Raw genomic sequence first — 20654 nt, 5'->3', positions numbered from 1 at the left:
TTCTTCTTCTTGACTTGAAACTGAGCCGCACAAGTCTAGTAATGGTTTCATAACAATGATTTTTAAGACTATAACGTAACGGCACGTTTTTGTATATCATTTTTCAAAATTGGAATCTCCATATGTACAATGTAGTTATTTTACATTAATGAATAATAGGAAATATTTCAGTTTTAAGGTTCATCTTGACTGTCACAATAAAAAAAAAGAAAAATTTTTTTTGGCTTGAAATTCTAATGTAAACGCACTTGTACGACCCACCGATGATTCATCGTCAGTTAAAGTCCTTTGTCTTGAAAAAGAATGAATGATGGCAGAAACGGGATTCACATTTAGCAGTTCATAGGTTGAATCGTAGCTGCTGTGACAAAAAAAAAAAAAAAACATAGAGCAATGCTTGCGAAAATTTGAAAAAAAATGCTGCGGTTATATGAAAATTTTCATCTCTACAGTTTTTGCGAGGCATTTTTCTTTTTATGCTCTTGAATTCGTCAATAAACTCGGAGCCAATTTGTAAATTACGAGTTTCCACTTTTAAAACATACCCTTCTTTTAATTGTTGCTTTAACCATAACTATTTACGGCCATAGTCACGAAAAGTTGATTTATGTTACTTGAATAGAAGTCTTATATAAAAAAAAGAGGTTTTCGGCAAATTTAAATGAAAGGCAGGGACTATTCATCATTGTAATTGTTGCTTTAACCATAATTATTTACGGCTACAGTCACGAAAATGGATTTATGTCACTCAAATATAAGTCTTAAAGAAAAAAAAAAAAGGAACGGAATAGAAATAGAGATAAACATATCACGAGGGGTTGGGACGCTTTATGCGGCACGTTTCTAGTTCTGCTGGTGGGGGTTATATTCCTACACCCTAAAAAAAGGGGAGGGGGCGGGTCCTGCGCACAAGTTAAAACATGTGGAGATCTCACCGCTTGGTACCGACGTAGCAATGGACCGTCGCTAAAGAGATGAAATTAATCCTCCTGCTCAGCTCGAATAAAGATGAACAAGTCCATGGCCAAAAGAATAAGCATGAACAATATGGAAAATGCTCTAGGAAGCATGAAAAAAAGTAGAAAAGCAAAACTCGTAGGAAGAAATTATTCGTTTCCAAATAAGCCAGTCCTGAAGGATCGGATACTGCTTAATGGACTTAGATGCCAGAGTCGCATCCACATCTACTAAATACAAGGTCGGGTCGACTTCTTTACAGTTCATTGGATCCTGATACGTATCAACCTGCATGAAAATCTTATACCAATTTCGGATTCAGGCGTTCTTATCGAATTCGATTGGTCGGATTCAAATTCGTAGATCCAACGTAATGTGGAAAGGATCCATATGAAGTGAAATACTGGAAGTTAAACTGAGACAACACTATGTAAAGAAGAAGAAGAAGAAGAAGAAGAAGAAGAAGAAGAAGGTGAGTTGGACTGTGAGTGAAGTGGCGCATGAGATGAGAGGCCACAAGTAACGAGTCTAAGAGGAAAGTTGGTTGGGTAGGCGCAGTTTGAGGGCTCGTATGGAGCGCGTCTCATGAGCACCATGTGGACGGCCGGCGCGCTGGCTCCATCTCAGATTCTCTCTGTGTTGGACCTCACGGGCAATCCGGGTGCGAATGTTTGTAAAATTACACTAAGGATCTTATATTTCTTACGTTTTTTCATTTCAACTCCACTGTCCAAAATCAGTTTTTATTGCATCAAATTTGTTGTGTCCGAATTTCATGTAACACGTGGTCCTAGACAGTGCTATTTTTTTTGGCATAAATAATCATAAATTGGATCAGCCCAAATAGTTAAAAAATTATTTCATAAAAAAAGAAAACACACAAAAACAATTTTAAAAAATGGTGTTCTTTTAGGAGCCTTTTTGCTAGTAGGGACACAAATTTTTTCATTTACAGAAAAACTGCTTACGAATGAGGCTTAAACGCCCTTAAATATGGTAAAAACGAACCCAAATAACAATAATAATGAATACAAATCGCTCCTGCGTCAATTTGTAAGGCAACTTACAGGAGCATCTATTAGATGCCAATGGCGGCAACATGGACGCCATCGTCATGTTAACGACGACACATTGGCGTTAGCTCAGAAGAAGCCACGCTACTTGATCTGTTACCATGCAGCTAACTCCTACATTGCTCAATCTACAGAGTCAGTTTGATTCAAACCAGCAAGGGTTTTCTCTGTTCTTGCTGCTCAAGCACATCCGCTTCGTTATTGGCTTCAAGAGGAAGGGCGTATCTGTCTTTGCTTTTGCCCCACAGCACAAGATATAGACCAATGAACACAATGACCATCCCTATGACACTGCAAAGCATAAAGTAATAGTTAAAGACCAATATTAATAGACCGTGATTTGTCAAGCCATTGCACTAGAAACATTCTCCATGAAATCAATCTTTCATAAGAGCTCATCTTTTCCATTCTAGGTAGGTCATAATAGAGCGGGGGAGAGGAATTGAAATCCGTTGGCTGCCAGACAGAGGCGAAGCCAGGATTTCTTTCAGGAGCTGGCCAAACGGTCCGACGAACTTGTCTGGATATAAAAATACATTACGCAACTAAAAATTTTCAATTTTTGTAATGTATTTTTTTTTCTCAATTAGTTGGGGTGAAGCCACGGCCTAGGCGGCCCCCCCTCCCTTAACCCCTGCTGCCAGATGTTGCCGGATGACTAAGGTTTACGATTTTGTGACTATTTATAACGTTTTTAACAATGGTTGTTGGTGTCTTTAGCAGAAGATTTTAAATATCTAGCCATTCGGTAACATCGGGCACCCGACTAATTTCAATTTTCTTAGAGCCGGAGTAGATTAAATCTAGCATTTGTAGGTTATGCTATCAATTAGTTTCTGAAATGCCTTGGAATTGGAACTTCCATCTTTGACCTTTGAATTCAAATCCAGTTGTTATTTGGATTTGCTTTGGATCCAAATTTCTGTTGTGGATCCATAAAAAGAAGCAGCAGATGTAATGAGAATAATTAGGGAGGGGGGCTGGCGTACCTTCCCCAGCGTAAAGAGTCGCCCAAAAGGAAGAACGAGAGGATGGCTGCCCAAATGGTGCTGAGTGGGTGGAAGATAGAGACAATGACTGGTCCTTTCTTCTTGATCGACCAAGCTTTGAAGCTGAAGCATATTCCGTCCACAAAACCCCCCTAATGACAAGCACACAAGATTTTATATATATATATTAGTGTTTTCCAGTTTTTTGAAAGTATTTTTTTTTAAATTATAGAATGTATGGATCAGGTCGTTTGATATGGACTTCTTTCTCCTCAACCGGGCAGATTACTTATTATTGGGAAGTAAAAGTAAAAGTGTGCAATGTTAGGCCTCTAATATGAGGCTATGTGTCTTTGGCTAAAAATGGCAAAAGTATCTTTGATGGTAAATTAATAGACAGCTTCTCTAGAGAGAGAGATAAAATTGAAATACCAAAGAAACCTTTGATAAAAAAATAAAAATTCCCTTATGATAGAACACGAGTTCCCGTGTTAGCCACCTAACATGAGAACCAGTCACAAAGGCTAAGGGCAAAGTTAGAATTTTTTTTTGTATGGGATATTAAATATATAGTTGACAAATTTTCATATTTGACATAGAGCAGTGACTCAGATCTCGTGGGCTACTTCATATAACTGGACTCAAGTTCAAGTTCACTCAAGTCTCAACACTAAATTAACATTTCAAAGAAAGGGCTCAGTGGGCACCCACTAGGTCCGCCCTTGAAGTGACCCATAGTAAGAGTAAGACTCTTGCAACAGGTTCTTTTTAACAAATCTTAAAAAAGGATCACCACCAACTTCCAAAAAAAGGCTTTTGAAGTGAATATTGTTTAAAAAATTTTTTTCCCTTAAATATTAGTGAAAATATTGAGGGCCGTAAATGTAAAATTTCACGGCATAAAGTTCAAAAATTTTGGAATCCTATATACCATCACGGCAACCCCAAAAAGGGCAGCAACACTGAGTTCGGACCAGCCCATGTCGAACCCTCGCCCTTGAACCACATGCACGACTGCCGTGAAGACCGAGCCCAGCCAAAAGTTTATGGCGCAGAGAGACAGAGGCGCTGGGAAGTGCATCAGAGTTGCAGCCTGCACCACAACATATTATAGTTTTTCAGACAGGGGCTTACAATATTCAATTTTTCATAGAGGCTTCTAATCATGTCGCATTTGTTGGAAAGTTCACCGGGAGGGAAGGGAAGTATGTGATCTGCTTATCTCGAGCAGGTTATTCGTTATGGGGAAGCATGAAAGGAGCATAAATAGATCATCTATATAGTGGCAGAACTAAAAATTTTCTGGTATGTGGCACTGTTGGAGAAATTCTCAATTTTAATGGGCATAACATACATAAATAAGTAAATAATGGTAAAATATGCATGTAAAAATCAATAAATATTATGTCGGTGGCATATTTGTATAATAAAGTTGATCAAACAGTTCACAATGGGTTTACATACTTGTTATATGTTTACTTAATCTAATATATTTTCTTAATTACATATATATATGAAATAAGAAATAAAAGGCTTAAAGAAAAGACCTGAAGAATGATGGAACAGGATTGGGCGAACACTGCAACGAGGAGATACATGCAGCCGATGATCATTTCATCCTTGCGGCTTTCGGAAGTGACCAGGGGTGGGCCCCACCGAAAGGCGATGGTCACGGCCCCACCCAAGCAGACCAATGTGCCTACAATCTTTGCCCAGCTCCGCCTACTCCTCACATCCACCATCTCCAACCTAGCCAACGCCTCATAATTCTAAGTTCAGTCGTTACTCGTTACATTTAATTCTCTCTCTTTTATATATATATATATATTAATTCTCTCTTTCTCTATATATATATATAAAACTATGTTATGCTCCTTCGAATAAAAGAGAGAAAGATAAAAAAATACCCAATAAACCAAGCAATGAGGAAAACGAGAGCAGAAGACAAGTTGACCATAGCGGAAGCAGTGGCAGAGGATGTCTTGTGCATGCCCAAGAAGAGAAGTGATTGAAACACAGTCACCCTTTGAAGCAAAGAAACAAAAATGAATCAGACAAGAGTTAAACCGATGATGTTTTAGGCAGATTGGCAGAGCTAAAAATTTCTGGTTGAGGAGCACTAATAATTTGAAAATGTAAACTTTTAATTAAGGAACGATCAATTGTAAATAAGTAAATGAGAATCAGATATTAACACATAAACAAACAATTTTTTGTGGATTCACTTAACCACGCATGGACGAGACATAGGGAGCCTGGTTTACTTAGTTATGAATAAACTCTTCATATTGTTTCAAGACAGTTGGAGAGCGGGAGTCCTCAGCTATCTTGAGCTTCATCCAACCACGTTGTCGACAGGGCTGCAACTACAAGTATGTATTTTCCATTTGGTTTGTCTGTAACCAAAAAGTGAAAAAGAGATTGTTTGGGTTTAATACTTACCCCCCAACCGCGATGCAACAAAATTGGATTAGCAGCCTTAGGCTTAACTTGGATGGTCTCTTTCCCCTGCCATCGGCGAGAAACTCATTACCCAAAAAGAAAAACCTCAAAAGAGAATGTCTCTCCTTTAAATTATCAAAACATAAAAGACGATTGGGGATTTCTCCCCAGCCCCACACCACATCAAGAAATGAGAGAAGGTAAAAGTAGTCAAGAGCGAAAGTATAAACTAAGTCACATGACACTTGGATTCCCGGCTTGGTGTGGGCATAACATGTAAATTTTGAGTCATGATAATGTGATCTTGAAACGCAATAATAATATTTTTTTTTTTGGGTTGATGTGGGCAATTTTCCACACAAGCCATCAAGTGGTTCCGCCACTGGTCACATGGATGCGCCAAAAGTGGCAACAAACCAGGGTCGATTCAGGTATATTTACAACCCTCAATATTTTCACTAATATCTCTCCTTTCTTTTTCTCCTTCACCACCGACAGCCGGCCGTGTCATCGCTCCCTCCACCTGTGGTCGGGTGAAGGGTTATGAATGGGTGGCAACCCTCCACCCCACCATGGTTGGAGGACAAGGGAGGAAGCGGGCCCGCGATAAGAAGGGAAAAACCCACACAGCTCCTTCCATCACCCTCCATTGAGTGGAGGATAATGAAGGGAGCATGGAAAAATAAGTCTGAACATCCCGTTGGCTAAACGTGACGCCCAAAACCCGAACTTGACCCGACTATTAAAACTCGAGCCTCAGTCCGACCTAATTAAATTAAAAAATATATTTTTGATATAAAATAATATATAAATGTAAGTAATAAAATATTATATTTATATCTAAAAAATAATAAAATAAATATTAAAAAATTATCAGACTCAACCGGACTGCCCCGTGCCCTTTTTCCCAATCCGAGTCCAGGCTCGAGCTCGAGTCGGACGGAATACCCGGTATCCACCAGCGGCTCGGCCGGTGCCCGGACTTGGCTGGCAACAGGAGTGGGGAAGCTGGCGGGGCTCCCTCCGTCATCCTCCACTCGAGGGTGCTCACTGCCCTTCCCCCACCCACCCAATCGTACGTGGAGGAATGGGAGAGCAACGGCCGGCTCTCCCTGCCGTCGCCGGTGGTCCTTCCTGATCAGTGGCAGCGGTGGAAGGAGGGACTTAGTGGGCCTCCTCTTTTTTAAGGTGACTGCTGGCGGCGATAGGTAGGGCTGCCAACAGTGGTGGAAAGGGATGAAAAAAAAATAAATTAAATCTAAACCATTCATCAATTTTGAGTTGGATGGCTTGAATGTATGATTTTGAAACAATTCAGTCTTATATATATATATATACAGATCAGTTAAAGAGGAGATGACTTTGCTTACTTTTCCAAGAAAAAAGCAACTGGGGAGAGTACGATGGCGGCGAGAAGGCTTCCAAAGATGACAACAAACTGAGGATTGAGTCCCATGGAAAGAACTCTGCTCATGAACACAGAAAAAGATCCATAGAGCAACTGCATTGCTATCAACCCCAAGATAATTACAAGGTCCTCTTTTCCTCCGACGCAGGATGCGAACAAATCCATGGCCGTCTCTCCTCTTTCCTCTCGCCGATTGTAATGCTTCTCCTCCAACTTCTTCTTCTGAAAGCAATAGGAATCACCCTCTGTTAACAGCGAAAAAGCCAAAAGAGATGAAGAGTGTTCGAAGACGTTTTATTTATACGCTGGACGACGGTGAAGGTAGGAGACGCCTACGATGTTAGCGGCCCCCGTCCCGTCGCTTGCATGAGGATGAAAAAAAGTTTCAGAAACGACAGCCGACAATGACAACGCAATAGGCACTGGTGGCGGTGAATTATTAGCGCTTCTCGAGATTGGGTCTGATGATAAAGATTGATTAATTTCCCGTTTGGATCACCATGAGATTCGGACTTGACAAGTCGGATTTGATCCAGTTGGCCTGGATCTAGATCATTATTGAATGAGATTCGATTCAAATATAGTTCACGACTCTGATTTCCAACCCATCATTTATACGCGTGCAACTAGGGGTGAACAACTAATTGAGCTACTCGAGCTCGCCGAGTCATTTGCTTAACGAGTCGAATTTAAGTTCATGAGTCGACTCATTCAAATAATCGGGTTGAGTTTGAGTTCAACACTTAATTGCCGAGTCAAATTCGAGCCTTAATCGAGTTTGTCGATCCTTAATCAAGTCGAGCTCGACCTCAACACGTAAGAATGAATATCAATTCTATTCAAATGAGTTTGTCGAACTTTAACTGAATCGACCTCGAGCTCAACACGTAATGATGAATATCAATTTTATTCAAACGAATTTGCCGAGCCTTAATCGAGCTCAAGCTTGAGTTCAACACATAACTACAGAGTCAAGCTCGAGCTGCTTCCTTCAAGCTAGTGTCGAGCTCGAGGTTTTATTAGTTGATCCGAGCCAAGTTGACTGAACTTGGGCTTGACTCGGCTCGTGTTCACCCCTACACGTAACTGAGCTATGAGATCTTCGATAGATATGAGACTCAGATTCGGGTTCAGTTGTGAAACTACATACTGGATTACAATTTGATTAGTATTTGAATCCAGATTTCTTGACCAAATTCTACTAAATAGATTTGAAACCGGATCACCAACCTGATATATCTGATCTGTTTTACATTCTTATCTGAACCTCACTAAGCAGAAGCAACAGCAAGCCTTTGTGGGAAATTTCCGCGCTCATGTTGGGGAGAGAAGAAAATTTTCAGTATAGGTCATATTTTCATTAATGTCAATGCACAAATGCCCTTGGAGATGAAAAATATGGCAAGATTCTACAGTGTCCTAGCTTAAGGGATTAGTAACGCTTAAATTTTATGAGACTCTAGAGCTATGATTGTTCATTTGGGAGTCCCAAAGAAGATATCATTTTACTTTAGTATTCACAAATTTTAGTTTTACCCAAGTGACGAAAGACTCGTTTGAGGTTTTACCTTTGCTTTGATGTCATTTGCAAATTTACATAAATGGTAAGTACTTAAATAAGAGAACTTAAATACTCAGGTTTTTCGTGATTAATAAATTCTTAAGTATTTGTCAAAAAATGATTTGCAAATTGCCCATTAATTTTTAATAGTAAAAAAAAAGTGAACGTGCATATTTCCTGGTAGGCAAGATTACTGAAAAAAAAAAAATAAGTGAGCTTAAGAAAAAGAAAGAAAGAAAATGAAAATTCACTACGATATTTCACCATATCTTTAATGTTTGACATCTGCGTGCTTGATGTGGTTAGAAACTGTACAAAAGCAGTTGCCATAGAGCTAACTCCTTCACTGCTCATTCTGCAGAGTCGATTCGATTCAACCCAGCAAGGGTTTAATCCGTTCTTGCTTCTCAAGCAAATCACCTTCATTGTTGGCTTCAAGAGGAAGAGGAAGGGCGTATCTGTCTTTATTCTTGCCCCACAGCACAAGATATAGACCAATGAATACAAGGACCATCCCTATGATGCTGGAAAAGACACATAAAAAGACACATAATCAGAGTCACTCATTCTGGATGTTCACCTTCACACAAGTTCATGTTTGTAGGTACATAGGTGACATCAGATCCATAGAAGAATTAAAATTAGCTAGCTTGTTGTCGGATGCCTAAATATTTAAAAAACTATGACTACGAGGCTGTTTGGCAACAGTAACAAATTATTATTGTCCCTTGAATCTGTTCCAGATCATAGGTTTGTAATAAAAAGTTACTGGTGCCAAATAGCCCCTAAAACTTTAAAGCACCATACCCTGTCATATGTGGTAGCCATGGTTTACGGTGTTTTTAACAATAGTTTATGCTGCCTTTCATGACATGTTTAAAATATTTAGCCATCCGATAATATTCGGCATGACTGGCTGATTTCAGTTTTCCGAGACCAGAAATAAATTAAATCTGCTAATATTTAGATGATCTAGGTGCTAGCAATCAACTTCATAATTGCCTTTGAGTTCAAAGTTCCATCTTTGAATTCACAATCAATTGTTAATTGGGTCTCATTTTGGATCCAAATTGTGGTTGTGAGTCTTTAAAAGCAGGGACTAATACAGATGAAGCGAAGCAGGGGCGGAGCCAAGGTAGGGCCGTATGGGCCCTGGCCCCACCTCAATTTTTTCTTTTTTTAAAAATTTACATGTAAATTTAATTTTTTTTTGTTTTATATAAAAATTTTGAAAAAATGATATTTAGGCCCTAATCATAATTTAGAAAAATTTAATTCGGCTTTCCTCATAAAAAATTCCTAGCTCCGCCCATGAAATTAAAAGTTCAGGGGAGAGTAATTAAGAAGAAGAGTTGGCTTACCTCCCTAAACGTAATGAATGGCCTAAAAGGAGGAATGAGAGGATGGCAGACCAAATGGTGCTAATTGGATGGAAGGCAGATACCATAACTGGTCCCTTTTTCTTGATCGACCAAGCTTGGAAGCTGAAGGACGTTCCATTCACAAAACCTCCCTAAGATGAAGCCCACAAGATTATATATATTAGTGATTTTCAATTTTTTTTTCTCTCTCTCTCTCTCTCTCTATATATATATATGTGTATATGGAGCTTTGTTTAGAATTGGGTTCAATTTTCTGAAATTTCTAATGCGAGCTATATGTTTGCTCATAATTGCCAAATGGCTGTCAGTCTCTTTTTGCGAAAAAAAATTCTCGGTCAGCTTAAATTCACATTAATGGTATCTCTCTGTCCTATGTGGATCTACAATACAGTATTATACTATTTATCTTATCTCAGGTATTGTATTGTACTTACCAACATTTGCAGCGCATAGGAGTAATACACCAGAATGGATCGATTCAAACCACGGTTCTCTTACATGTGAACTGCCTTACCACCCAATTGTGCTAGCTTCTTAAAGAATTGCACTAGCAAAACTACTACCTATTTCTCCTCTTTTCCCTTCTCTCTATCATCTGTTTTTTCCTCCTTCTACCGTGAACTAACCATTTGTGATCTTATTTTTAAAATTTTCGAAGGTTTATAATCAAAGCCCATTTGAGCATCTTCCATCTTCTTCTCTTATTTTTTCAAGTCTCCAACTCTCTCATTCAGCTGAATACATTTCTCAATAGAGCTCCGGATGTGTAGGAAGTCATGTACATTTTCCTGCGTCCAAGCTAAGTGGTGTTTTAAGCAAGATATTCTTCCAACACTTTTCTTGCAAAACTTAAAATCATCTTTTAACAAAATGTTGCATATTAATGGTAAGAACAATTTTTTTTCCCTTTTGAAACTATTAGTTAAGATTTTTTTTTTTTTCTCAATGTTAATGTTAAAACGTAGGGAGCTAAAAAATGTAAAATTTCCCAGCATAATATTTAAAGTTTTGGAAGGGAAGAGTCGCATATACCACAAGAGCGGCCCCAAAAAGGGCAGCAGGGCTGAGTTGGGACCAACCCAGGTCGAACCCTCGCTCCTGAACCACATGCAGAGCTGCCGTGAAGACCGAGCCCATCCAGTAGGTTATGGCACAGAGCGAAAGAGGCGCTGGGTAGTGCATCAGAGTTGCAGCCTGCAACACAATATATTGCCATTCTTCAGACAGAGGCTTACAACGTTCGATTTCTCATCTACAGCCTTATCCTCATATATAGTTCACAACGAGGGGAATTGCTCCATGATGGGAATCATTCCCATACGTGCTGCGATCTAGTTATTGTGTATATTCATATAATAAAGTGGATCAAACAGTTAATAATGACTTTTCATATAGAGAAAATAAAGAAGAAAAGAGAGTTAAGAGGGCACCTGAAGGATGGTAACACAGGAGAGAGCGAAAACTGCAACGAGGAGATACATGCAGCCGATGAACATGTCATCGTCGGGGGCTTGGGAGGTGAGCCAGTGAGAGATCGAGGGGCCCCTAAGAAAGGCCAGGGCCATGGCGCCTCCCAAACAGACCAATGTCCCTACAATCTTGGCCCAGCTCCGCCCGCTCCTTAGGTCCACCACCTCTAACCTTCAATTAAACGAGCTTACTTAAGTTTAATATAGTCGAGTTCATGTAACTCAAACTCGACTGGTTTATAAGCTCGACTTTTCAGTTAAGCTTCAGCTCAATATGTTTACAATAGATTCAAGCTCGAGTGGACTTTAACTGAGCGAGTTTGAATTGAACTCAAATTAGCCTTAGCCTGCATGTATATGTGTGTGTATATATATATATATATAAGAGAGAGAGAGAGAGAGAGAGAGAGAGATACCCAATAAACCAGGCAATGAGGAAGACAAGAGAAGGAGACAAGTTGGGCATGGCAGAGGCAATGGCAGGGGATGTCTTGTGGATGCCCAATAAGAGAAGCGATTGAAACGCAGTCACCCTTTGGAGCAAAGAAAGAAAAGAATGAACCCCAAGTTAAGCCAATAGCAGTAAGTGATGAAGCTACACATTTTTGGTTCAAGAACATTAATAGTTTGACATATAAAGTTTTAAGGGACAACCAATAGGTTAAAAAGATAAATCACTATCAGACGTTTGCATATGAAACAAGCAATTTTAGTGGATGCAATTAACCACACCGACTGCTTTTTTTACTTATTTGTTTGTAACCAAAGAGTAAAAAGAGAAACTGTTTTGATTGCGTAACTTACCCCCCAACTGAGATGCAGAAAAATTGGATTAACAGCCTTGGGCTTAACTTGGAGGGTCTCTTCCCCCTGCCATCCACAAGAAACACATTAAATAAAAAGAAAACTCAAAGAGATGACTTCATTCTTAAATTACTATAACTTAAATATAAAGAACATCTAGGACCTTCTTCCCCTGCAGAAGAACAGTAAAAAAAAGGGAAAATAATGCATCAGTCAAGAGCGAAAGCTCCACAGGGATGAAGAACTGAAGAAAGTCAGCTGAAATTTTACAGTGATATAGGTTGTAGATCTATGAATTCTTCCAATTAAGCAGCGGGAGATGTTCTGCTTCATTTCTACTGCCACACTTTAATATATATTTGTATATACACATAGATATATATACATCTTTTTTGCAGTAAAAGGTGTTAAAGGATACAAGACCCCAAAACAGAGAAGAAGAAGATGAGAGGTGACACTAAGACACTTCCTTTGAAGATGGCCCAAATTTTTGAAACAGAGAAAACATTACCATCATCGTCTTTAGACAACTAGCTTTTAAACTTTGGATTCAATTGCAATAAAAACAGGAGTGAGTAAAACAGCGTCGTCAAGCTTGTACAGAGAAACATCTGAGTAAGCAAATTAACAAATAGCTCTGTCGAAATCATCAAGAAACCAAAGGAGATCGAGAGAGACAGAGAGATGAGAGTGCTACAATATGTTTTTGGGGTTTTAATTTTTCTTCTTTGGCTTCGATGTATTCGACCCAATCCAGATTTTGATGTGCTCAGATGATCTCCCTGAATTCCAATCATTCACATCCCAAACACAACACACACAGAGTATCAGTATAGAAGGAGATTAACTTTGCTTACTTTTCCAAGAAAAAAGCAACTGGGGAGAGTATGATGGCGGTGAGAAGGCTACCAAAGATGACGACAAACTGAGGATTGAGTCCCGTGGAAAGAACTCTGCTCATGAACACAGAAAAAGATCCATAGAGCAATTGCATTGCTATCAACCCCAAGATAATTGCAAAATTCTCTTTCTCTCCACCGCAGGATACGGACAAATCCATGGCCGTCTCTGCTCCTCTTCTTCTTTGTCCGCCGATTCTAACGCTTCTCCTCCAACTTCTTCTTCTTCTCAAAGCGAGGGGAATCGCCTTCTGTTAACTGCGAAAATGAACAAAGAGACGAAAAAAGTTCGAAGAGGTAAGGCTTTGTCCACATGAGGACAAGGAAGATAGAATAAGCCGACCATGGCCGCTCGTCTAAATGCTTATAAGTTTCTGCCGCTTTGTGGAGAACAGGGACAGTTGACATCGACAATGCAGGTGGTGAATTATTGGCGGATGCTGATATTGGATCAGATATTGATCCATTGTTCACATTTTGGATCACCAAAAAAAACGTGAGCCACTGCATTTCTGATGATATTCGGACTTGACAAGTCGGATTTGATCCAGTTGGTCCGGATTTAGATCATTTTTCAAGTTTGATTCGGTTCAGATCTGGTTCATAACTCTGATTTTCCCGTGCAGGAGACTGTCTAACAAATGCCCATTTTGACTTGTGAAATTATGAATGTAAAAATGGTTGCTCTTTATAGAGTTCTGACTTAGACCTGATCAGACTCGTGTTCGAACTCTATATTTTTTTGAAACCAAATTTTGATCCAACCAGGAAAAAGACCTGCCATTTGTATGGAACCGAGTCCTCTTTACGAGATCACAGTTGGATATCGGACTCAGATTGGGGTTCAGTTGTGCAACTGCATGCTGAATTAGGATTCGATTAGCAATTGAATCCAGATTTCTTTACCAAGTGGATTTGAAACCGGATCACTGACCTGATATATCTGATGTGTTTACATTCTTATGCGAACCTCACTATGCGGAACCAACGGCATCGGTGGGAAATTTTGGCGCTCATGTTGGGGAAAGCAGAAAGCTTTTAGTAAATCATGTTTCATTAATGTCAATGCGCAGATCCTTACGGAGAAGAAAAATGTGAAGATTTATGTACGTAGGTGTCCTAACTTAACGGATTAGAATGTAGAAAGTGGCTAATGCGTCGTTAGCAATTTAATTTTAAGGGACAGTGAGTTTACAATTGTTGATAAAAGAGTTCATCAAAGGTTGTTTGGTAAAACGGAACACTTTGTGATTGTTCTATGAATCTGTGATTCTAAACCTAATTCTAGTATTGCATAAATTTGCTCCAATTTTTAGGATAGATTCAAGAATGTTCAATCTGCTAAAAGATCTTAAGGAACTATCTTACATTAGGAACAATATGTGGGTATTCCATAAATATGCGCCAACTTTAGATAGGATTCATAGAACACTTTGTTCTATGAATTTACCCCAAATTTGGAGCAGATTCATGCAACATTCACAACGAATGCCTAATACCAAACTGCCTCAATAAAAAGAGTAACAATCTGTTTCATGAATGTGCCCTAAAAATTGGAGTATATTTCTAGAACACTATATAATTAGAATAGTGCTCCATGAATCTACCCTAATCTATGAGATAGATCCATGGTACAACTTGCTGCTGTTCGTATAGCCAAACAGCCTCTAAATATAATTTAGTCACATATTGAAAGCTTAGGAAAGAAACACACATAAATTGGCAGATTTGATGAACCCTCTGATGAACAATTGTAAACATATAGTAAATTGGACGTCAAGTGGTGAGCATTGCGCAGAGCATCCAATCTTTGAGTGGAAAAGTAGTATTTGATGTTCTGAATCCAATCCAACATGATTGTATCAAATCTGCCTCTAGATCTATGCATTTAGCTGATTTATATTAGAAGCAAAGATTATAAATGTTAAAGGAAATGGTGGCAAGTTTTTTATCAATGATATGAAGGTAGGAAACTTGTCACAGAAACTCTTTGTAAAAGTGAAGTAGGTAGTATATATTCGTGGAAGGGAAAGGTAGATGCTGATAATTCAGATGTCAAGCTAGCATTTATATGTTGGAAGCCGATTTGGAATGGGACTCATCATATCCAAATCCAACTACTTCCGTCTCGGCGAGAGTTACCAAAGATTTTGAAAGACAAAGTAATGAGAAAGTGGCCGAAAATATGTGTGGAACTCATTTCTAATGTTTGCATGCCGCGAAGGCAATTCACATCTAAGAACACATAAACTAAGGACACTCTTTTTATTGTAAGAAGCATGTGGTTATAAATGTTATTTATATAGATTCATAAATAAGTCACTAGACATAGTCAATATAATGTTTTCTATAATATTGAGTTCTTCGAACGCATATGTGTTCTAAGAACACAATATTCCTTTTATAAAAACACCCAATTAAGCAATTCAATATGATTAGACCCCAAGCTGAGGGAGTCCTTGAATAGATTGATAGGGCTGTTCAACGCGTCAACCTAACTCGAGCTTGACTCGAACACGCTCGATAAACTTGACTCAAACTTGACTTAAACGAGTTGAGTTCGAGTTAGGAAATGAACTCGACAACCTAAAGGAGTTGAGCTCGAGGTTAATTGGGATCGGTTTGGTTAAACTCGGTTAAGCTCCAGAAAGAAAATATATAAAATACGCCTCATAAAATTATCAAAAAAAGTAGATTGCTCAAATGGGTATAAAGTCTACATGTTGTCTCTTCCTTTAAAAAATAAATTTTTTAATGAAATGTTTGGCTCGGCTCAAGCCAATCTTTGGTTCGAGCTGAGTTTGAGTTTTAAGAACTCAAGCCGAGTCAAGCTCGAGCTAATGAAATAGAACTCGAGTTGAGCTCTAGCCGAGTTCGAGTTCCTTTTAAGACAAACGAGCCGAGTTCAAGCTGACTCAACTCGGCTGGAACTCACTCATGAACAGCCCTATAGATAGAGCCTAGAATTACAACCACCTTCTTTGTTTCCTTTTGTCTTCTGAATTCACGAGAACATTTTAACAAACCACCTCAAATTTTAGCAAGCAACAAGAACAAGCTCATTTCGGAAATAATTTCTTGACTGCCCGATCTATTATATGGGCTCAAAGTATTCAAACATCACCCGATGAACTCATATTATAACAAGAATATTTCTAGTTGAACATCTTTCAGGATTCTTTTGTTACTATCAGACTTAAGTAGGCCAACCTCAAATCCAAATTACATATTTCCAAGCCCAAATTACTTTAACTTGATGTGGATCGATTGGGCCAAACCTGGATCTGGAATTGAATGGGATCAGGCAAAGCCAGAAAAACAATCTGACTAATGAAATCCTACATCTACATGCATTAGAAAACTAGGAATTTGAAAATTTGAATTAGACCAAACTTGTTGCTGACGATTAAAACCATGCATTATTTCAAGGAATCGGATACATGGATGGGTTCATCACCATAGTTTCAATTATTGACCTTTAAAATATCTTCTCTAATGGACACTAGGCATGATGAGGATGAGCCAAGGAAGCTTTATGAGGGCAACACCAAGGAAAAGTTGAGGCAACGGGGACATGATATCCATAGTCTTCAATTTGGCACCATTCACACACTTCTCTTGTCACTAGTGGAATTTGTTACATCCTTCGCTTTTTTCTCAACGTCCTTTGGAGTATATCAACGGTTGAATTTCGATGCTGCTTACTGTAAAGTCGGGTTCAGGTAAAATGTTAATGTCGAGCGGTTAGTTTCTATTGGCGGTAGGCTACCAAAACTGTATGCTGCGTACATGGAATATTCCATTGATTTTAATTTATGTCCCCTATCTCCGACAACTGCTTCCATAGCATAGTGGTAGTGCGTTCGCTTCGTAAGCGAAAGGTCGCGAGTTCGATCCTCGCTGGGAGCTGCTGCTTTGCTTCATATTATTATTCGCTTGGCTTTTTATTTATGCCATTTTCCCATCGACCTGCTTTTCGCCATTTCTCCACGCAGCCCCTTTCCTTCTAAACACATTACTGGTGTTGCAAATCTGTTGCTTGTTCTTCTTAAACTATTCTCTTCCCGTTTTTTTATTAAAGTTTTACATAAATTGGTTTCACTTTTAAAACATACAATGTTTGCTGTTAATGCAATTTATACTGTTTCTTCTTGTCAAGCTATCTTCCGGCGTCCTGGCTTTTATGTGTCGTTTCAAAACGTGCAAACCATAAAGTTCCTAATTTTCCACGTCAACAAAGAGTTTTCAGTCACGATGATCTTATCTGTACATTTAATTTAAACAAGTGATTAAAGGGGTTCATTTTTTTTCTTATTTGGATCATGAAAACTAAAACATTGTACAAGCATGGGGCCCTAGTGTTGCACATTGAAATGATGCAACAGTGCGTGGCCCGGAAAATAAGGCCGCTCCTTCCTCGTTTGTGGCTACTTTGCCTGTCGTACTACCTCAGAAAGCTTGACAAAAAGTGTCATGGAGGTTCACAAATGGCGGAGCCAGAAATTTTTGGCTGAAGAGCACTCGCAGATCCTTTGTATATGGCCACACAAACTCACATGTGGCTCCACCACTGTTGATTGGAGCTATCGCTTAGTCTATTACAGTGCAAATAACAAGACAGAAGCTGCTTTTTTTTAGCTAGTGTGCAAGAGTGAAAGCTGGGTAAAGGGTGCCAAGACAAGGACTTAAATCAACTTTCAACTTTACCATGATAACGTTGTTCAGTTTAAGCTTTTTCGCAGCCTTGTTCTCGTAAAGATTTGGTGGCTGAAATTTATCATCTTTATTATATATTATATATTCAAAGAGAGCTTATTGGCAGACAAGTGAAAGTCTAGTTGTTAGTTGGATTTTCACTGGCACAATTCTTTTAGACCATAAACAATGGATGCGTGATATTCTAATTGATTGGTATCTTACTCTCTACCCAAGTTCCGAAGGAGCCCTAAATAAATTAAAAATCATGATGGTGATCTCCTGTAGCCAAAACAACGCCAAACAAGTAGATCTAGTCCCTTCTTGTCAAGGGTAGATCCATTTTTAGATATCCCAACAATAGATATATAAATACTCTCTACAAGATTAAAGAACTATCTTTAAGAAAAGTGCCATTTTGGCTAGTTTAGACATAAGGTAGTGTGAGTGAGACGTTTTGGTTGAAGCTCGTGGAATTTAGAGGCAAGTTCATGAATATATTCAATGGTGGTGCTGCTCAAAGGATTGCCAAAGCAGTTGGGCTGTCCTTGTCTGCCCATTTGGCGCTTTCACTTGATTCATGATTGAGGAAAGATACTGCCATGCTACGGACTCCCATCTTATGTGTCCAACATTTTGAGTGAACAGAAAAGCTCCAGCAGTCACTCCTCCCTCTAAACCACTCGTTCAACCTCCCCACCATTAAACCCAGTCTCTGTCATAGACAGTAAATTCCATCTCACGCTGCAATCTTTTCTGCATGCCATGGAAGTGAACAGAGAGAGAGAGAGAGAGAGAGAGAGAGGGACTCCAATGAGCTTTTTGATGAAGAAGGAAGAGACGCACATATTCTTCTTTCTTGCTGCAGTGAAAACTCAAGACTGGTTTCCGCCATGATCAAGAACGTAAGCATGGAATCTGAAAAGGCAAGTAGAGAACGTGGCTCACTCGCAGCCAAGGGGGCCGAGGGAGACTGCCAGAGTTGCGTAGACATCAAGCTGATGACGATGAAGGAGGTTCAGGCTTTAATAGATAATCGATCGACTGGTATTTGGTCTTAGCATAAGCTAGTAAGTCAACTTGATGATGAAAGGGGAAGAAAACAATTCCTTCCAAATTAAAGAGCAACAAGAGAAGGCAGGTTAAGCAGCATGCATGATTTAATCAAACATTGATTACTTCACTACATGATCTTATCTAGTTTTGTGGTTAAAGTGCAGGTTTAGTAGCAGGGGTGGAGCCAGGCGCTGAACTGTCATGCAACACAGTGAATATAATTTTTGAATATTTTTCATGAGGACCAATACCTATTTTTCAAAAAATTTATAGGGGCCAAACTCACATTCTTAAACAATTTAATGGGTAAATTTAATTTTTCAAAATGGGGCCATAACCAAATAGAAATGTCTCTAAGGGGGCGTTTGTTATACCCAGAATAATGGAATTTTAGAATCAAAATGCTCAGTTTTTAATAAATTAGAGTTATGAAACTCAAACAATGTATTTTCTTTTCAGAATTAGGAAAGTGAAACCTGGTTTGAGGAGGAATTATGATCCTGAAATTTTCATTTTTGAATAAAAAATCCAAACCATCAAATGTCGCTAAGTTTCTTATGATATTGGGATAAGTTTTCTATGGTATTGAAACAACCGCAGTCAATATATGTGACAGATACACAGATTGGCCATGGAGATCACAAGCTCAACTATTTGGTGACCACTTGAGCAGTGCACTCGGTCCACCAATGGGAAACATGCATGGTGTATTCCATGAGTGAGGTCATCCACATCTTCACATGTCACCTGATCTCAATAGCTCCATGCAGATGTTTTCGGGCGACTAGCTAGGGATGTAAGTACATTAGATACTCCCAATTATTGATCCGATCCTGAATCTATCAACTGGACCTGGTAAAAAAATGCGCCTGATTAAGTCAGATTTTGTTTCAAGATGCAGTAAATAACTAAATTCAAATCCAACATCCAAACGAGATCTGATAAAAATCTCACACAACTGTTTAGAACTAATGTTAGTCATATCCCATTCGATTTGTTGTTGATCTTCTATGTGATTTACATCCCTATGCGATGATCCTCTGATGGTGGAAAATTTAACTCAAGGTTCTCAAGAATACAGAAGCTCAAGGAGATCCGGATCTGAGGGAAGAAGTAGAGGAAGAAAGGGAACAGTGTTTGACGATACTCGATGTACACAATTCATTGAACTCATCTGACATGTCGGAGAGGAGGAAAGAAGGGCAGGACAGACTCTCGATAATAAGTAATGGTTCTCTAGTGGTCGGGCCATGCAAGTGGTTCTGACCCCAAATAATTGATTCCCTTATGATTCTCACTGCTGCAGACTCAGCCAACAATACGTACAGATACAAGCTCAGTGCCTCGGTCCAGCTCACTGCTGGACCCTCCCAGGCTTTCCAGCTGCCACGCCTGTGTCTTACTAATCATGTTAGAAGAGAAAGAAAAAAATCGAACAAGAACAGGTCCACTTGGCCTCCACAGCAGCACTTTTAATCTCAAAATCAACACTCTCCAATACCATCACGATGGTATCTTCCAATACTCGAATTGAGGATGTGGTTACTACACGCCATGCAACTCATCATATTTGGTCATTGGAAGAGAGAGAGAGAGAAGAGAAGGAGAAAGAAATACTGTACAATGATTTGTATAATAAATTTCATGAACAGTTGGACCCAGTCTTCTTCAACTTGAACATTGGCTTTCTAACTTGTAAGAAAAAGTAACAGTTTTGCACCGGCTAATTTAAGAAAGAGTCTATAATTATGTCGAATGATCTTAATTTTAGATACAATTAGAATACATTCACAGTTATATGTATTATATTTCTTGGTTCACTTAGCAGGATAAATCATAAATGTAAAATGCACATTTTAGATACTCTAAACTTCATCTTGATAATGAAAAAGTTACTTTAAAGATATATGTCTTTGATC

At 38.9% G+C, this 20654-nt stretch overlaps 2 protein-coding genes and 1 non-coding gene across 4 annotated transcripts; 1 reads left to right on the top strand and 2 right to left on the bottom strand.

Annotated features, from left to right (window-relative positions):
- Positions 1 to 1866: 1866 nt before the first annotated feature.
- Positions 1867 to 7196, bottom strand: LOC116252235 (WAT1-related protein At5g47470-like). Of its 2 annotated transcripts, XM_031626365.2 has the most exons (7): positions 6832 to 7196; positions 5462 to 5527; positions 4927 to 5043; positions 4567 to 4768; positions 3951 to 4112; positions 3020 to 3171; positions 1867 to 2321 (listed from the first exon to the last, which is right to left on the bottom strand). In XM_031626365.2, exons 1-7 carry the CDS (start codon positions 7032 to 7034, stop codon positions 2177 to 2179), a joined length of 1047 nt encoding a protein of 348 aa, XP_031482225.1. In that variant the 5' UTR covers positions 7035 to 7196; the 3' UTR covers positions 1867 to 2176. The 2 variants fall into 2 exon arrangements, with proteins under 2 accessions (XP_031482225.1, XP_031482226.1); XM_031626366.2 differs by lacking the exon at positions 5462 to 5527.
- Positions 7197 to 8661: 1465 nt separating this feature from the next.
- On the bottom strand, positions 8662 to 13340 carry LOC116253581 (WAT1-related protein At5g47470-like). Its single transcript, XM_031628483.2, has 7 exons — positions 12943 to 13340; positions 12086 to 12151; positions 11698 to 11814; positions 11243 to 11453; positions 10845 to 11006; positions 9792 to 9943; positions 8662 to 8954 (listed from the first exon to the last, which is right to left on the bottom strand). Exons 1-7 carry the CDS (start codon positions 13143 to 13145, stop codon positions 8804 to 8806), a joined length of 1062 nt encoding a protein of 353 aa, XP_031484343.1. The 5' UTR covers positions 13146 to 13340; the 3' UTR covers positions 8662 to 8803.
- Positions 13341 to 16821: 3481 nt separating this feature from the next.
- On the top strand, positions 16822 to 16893 carry TRNAT-CGU (transfer RNA threonine (anticodon CGU)). The gene has a single exon. It is a non-coding gene; the product is annotated as a tRNA-Thr (tRNA).
- The last annotated feature ends 3761 nt before the right edge of the window (positions 16894 to 20654 follow it).

The sequence above is a fragment of the Nymphaea colorata genome, chromosome 4 (assembly GCF_008831285.2).
Source record: "Nymphaea colorata isolate Beijing-Zhang1983 chromosome 4, ASM883128v2, whole genome shotgun sequence".
In the NCBI taxonomy this organism is placed as follows: domain Eukaryota; kingdom Viridiplantae; phylum Streptophyta; class Magnoliopsida; order Nymphaeales; family Nymphaeaceae; genus Nymphaea; species Nymphaea colorata.
Note: the sequence above shows the minus strand (reverse complement) of the source record. Positions and strands in the feature narration are given on the sequence as shown.

Coding starts and splice junctions, on each gene's coding strand:
- LOC116252235 (XM_031626365.2), bottom strand. CDS start 7,034: ATGGATTTGTTCGCATCCTGCGTCGGAGGAAAAGAGGACCTTGTAATT. Junction 5,528..6,831: donor GTTGCTTTTTTCTTGGAAAA/GTAAGCAAAGTC, acceptor CGCCGATGGCAG/GGGAAAGAGACCATCCAAGT. Junction 3,172..3,950: donor TTTTTGGGGTTGCCGTGATG/GTATATAGGATT, acceptor GCTTGTCATTAG/GGGGGTTTTGTGGACGGAAT.
- LOC116253581 (XM_031628483.2), bottom strand. CDS start 13,145: ATGGATTTGTCCGTATCCTGCGGTGGAGAGAAAGAGAATTTTGCAATT. Junction 11,815..12,085: donor TTCTGCATCTCAGTTGGGGG/GTAAGTTACGCA, acceptor TTTGCTCCAAAG/GGTGACTGCGTTTCAATCGC. Junction 11,007..11,242: donor CCTGTGTTACCATCCTTCAG/GTGCCCTCTTAA, acceptor ATTGTGTTGCAG/GCTGCAACTCTGATGCACTA.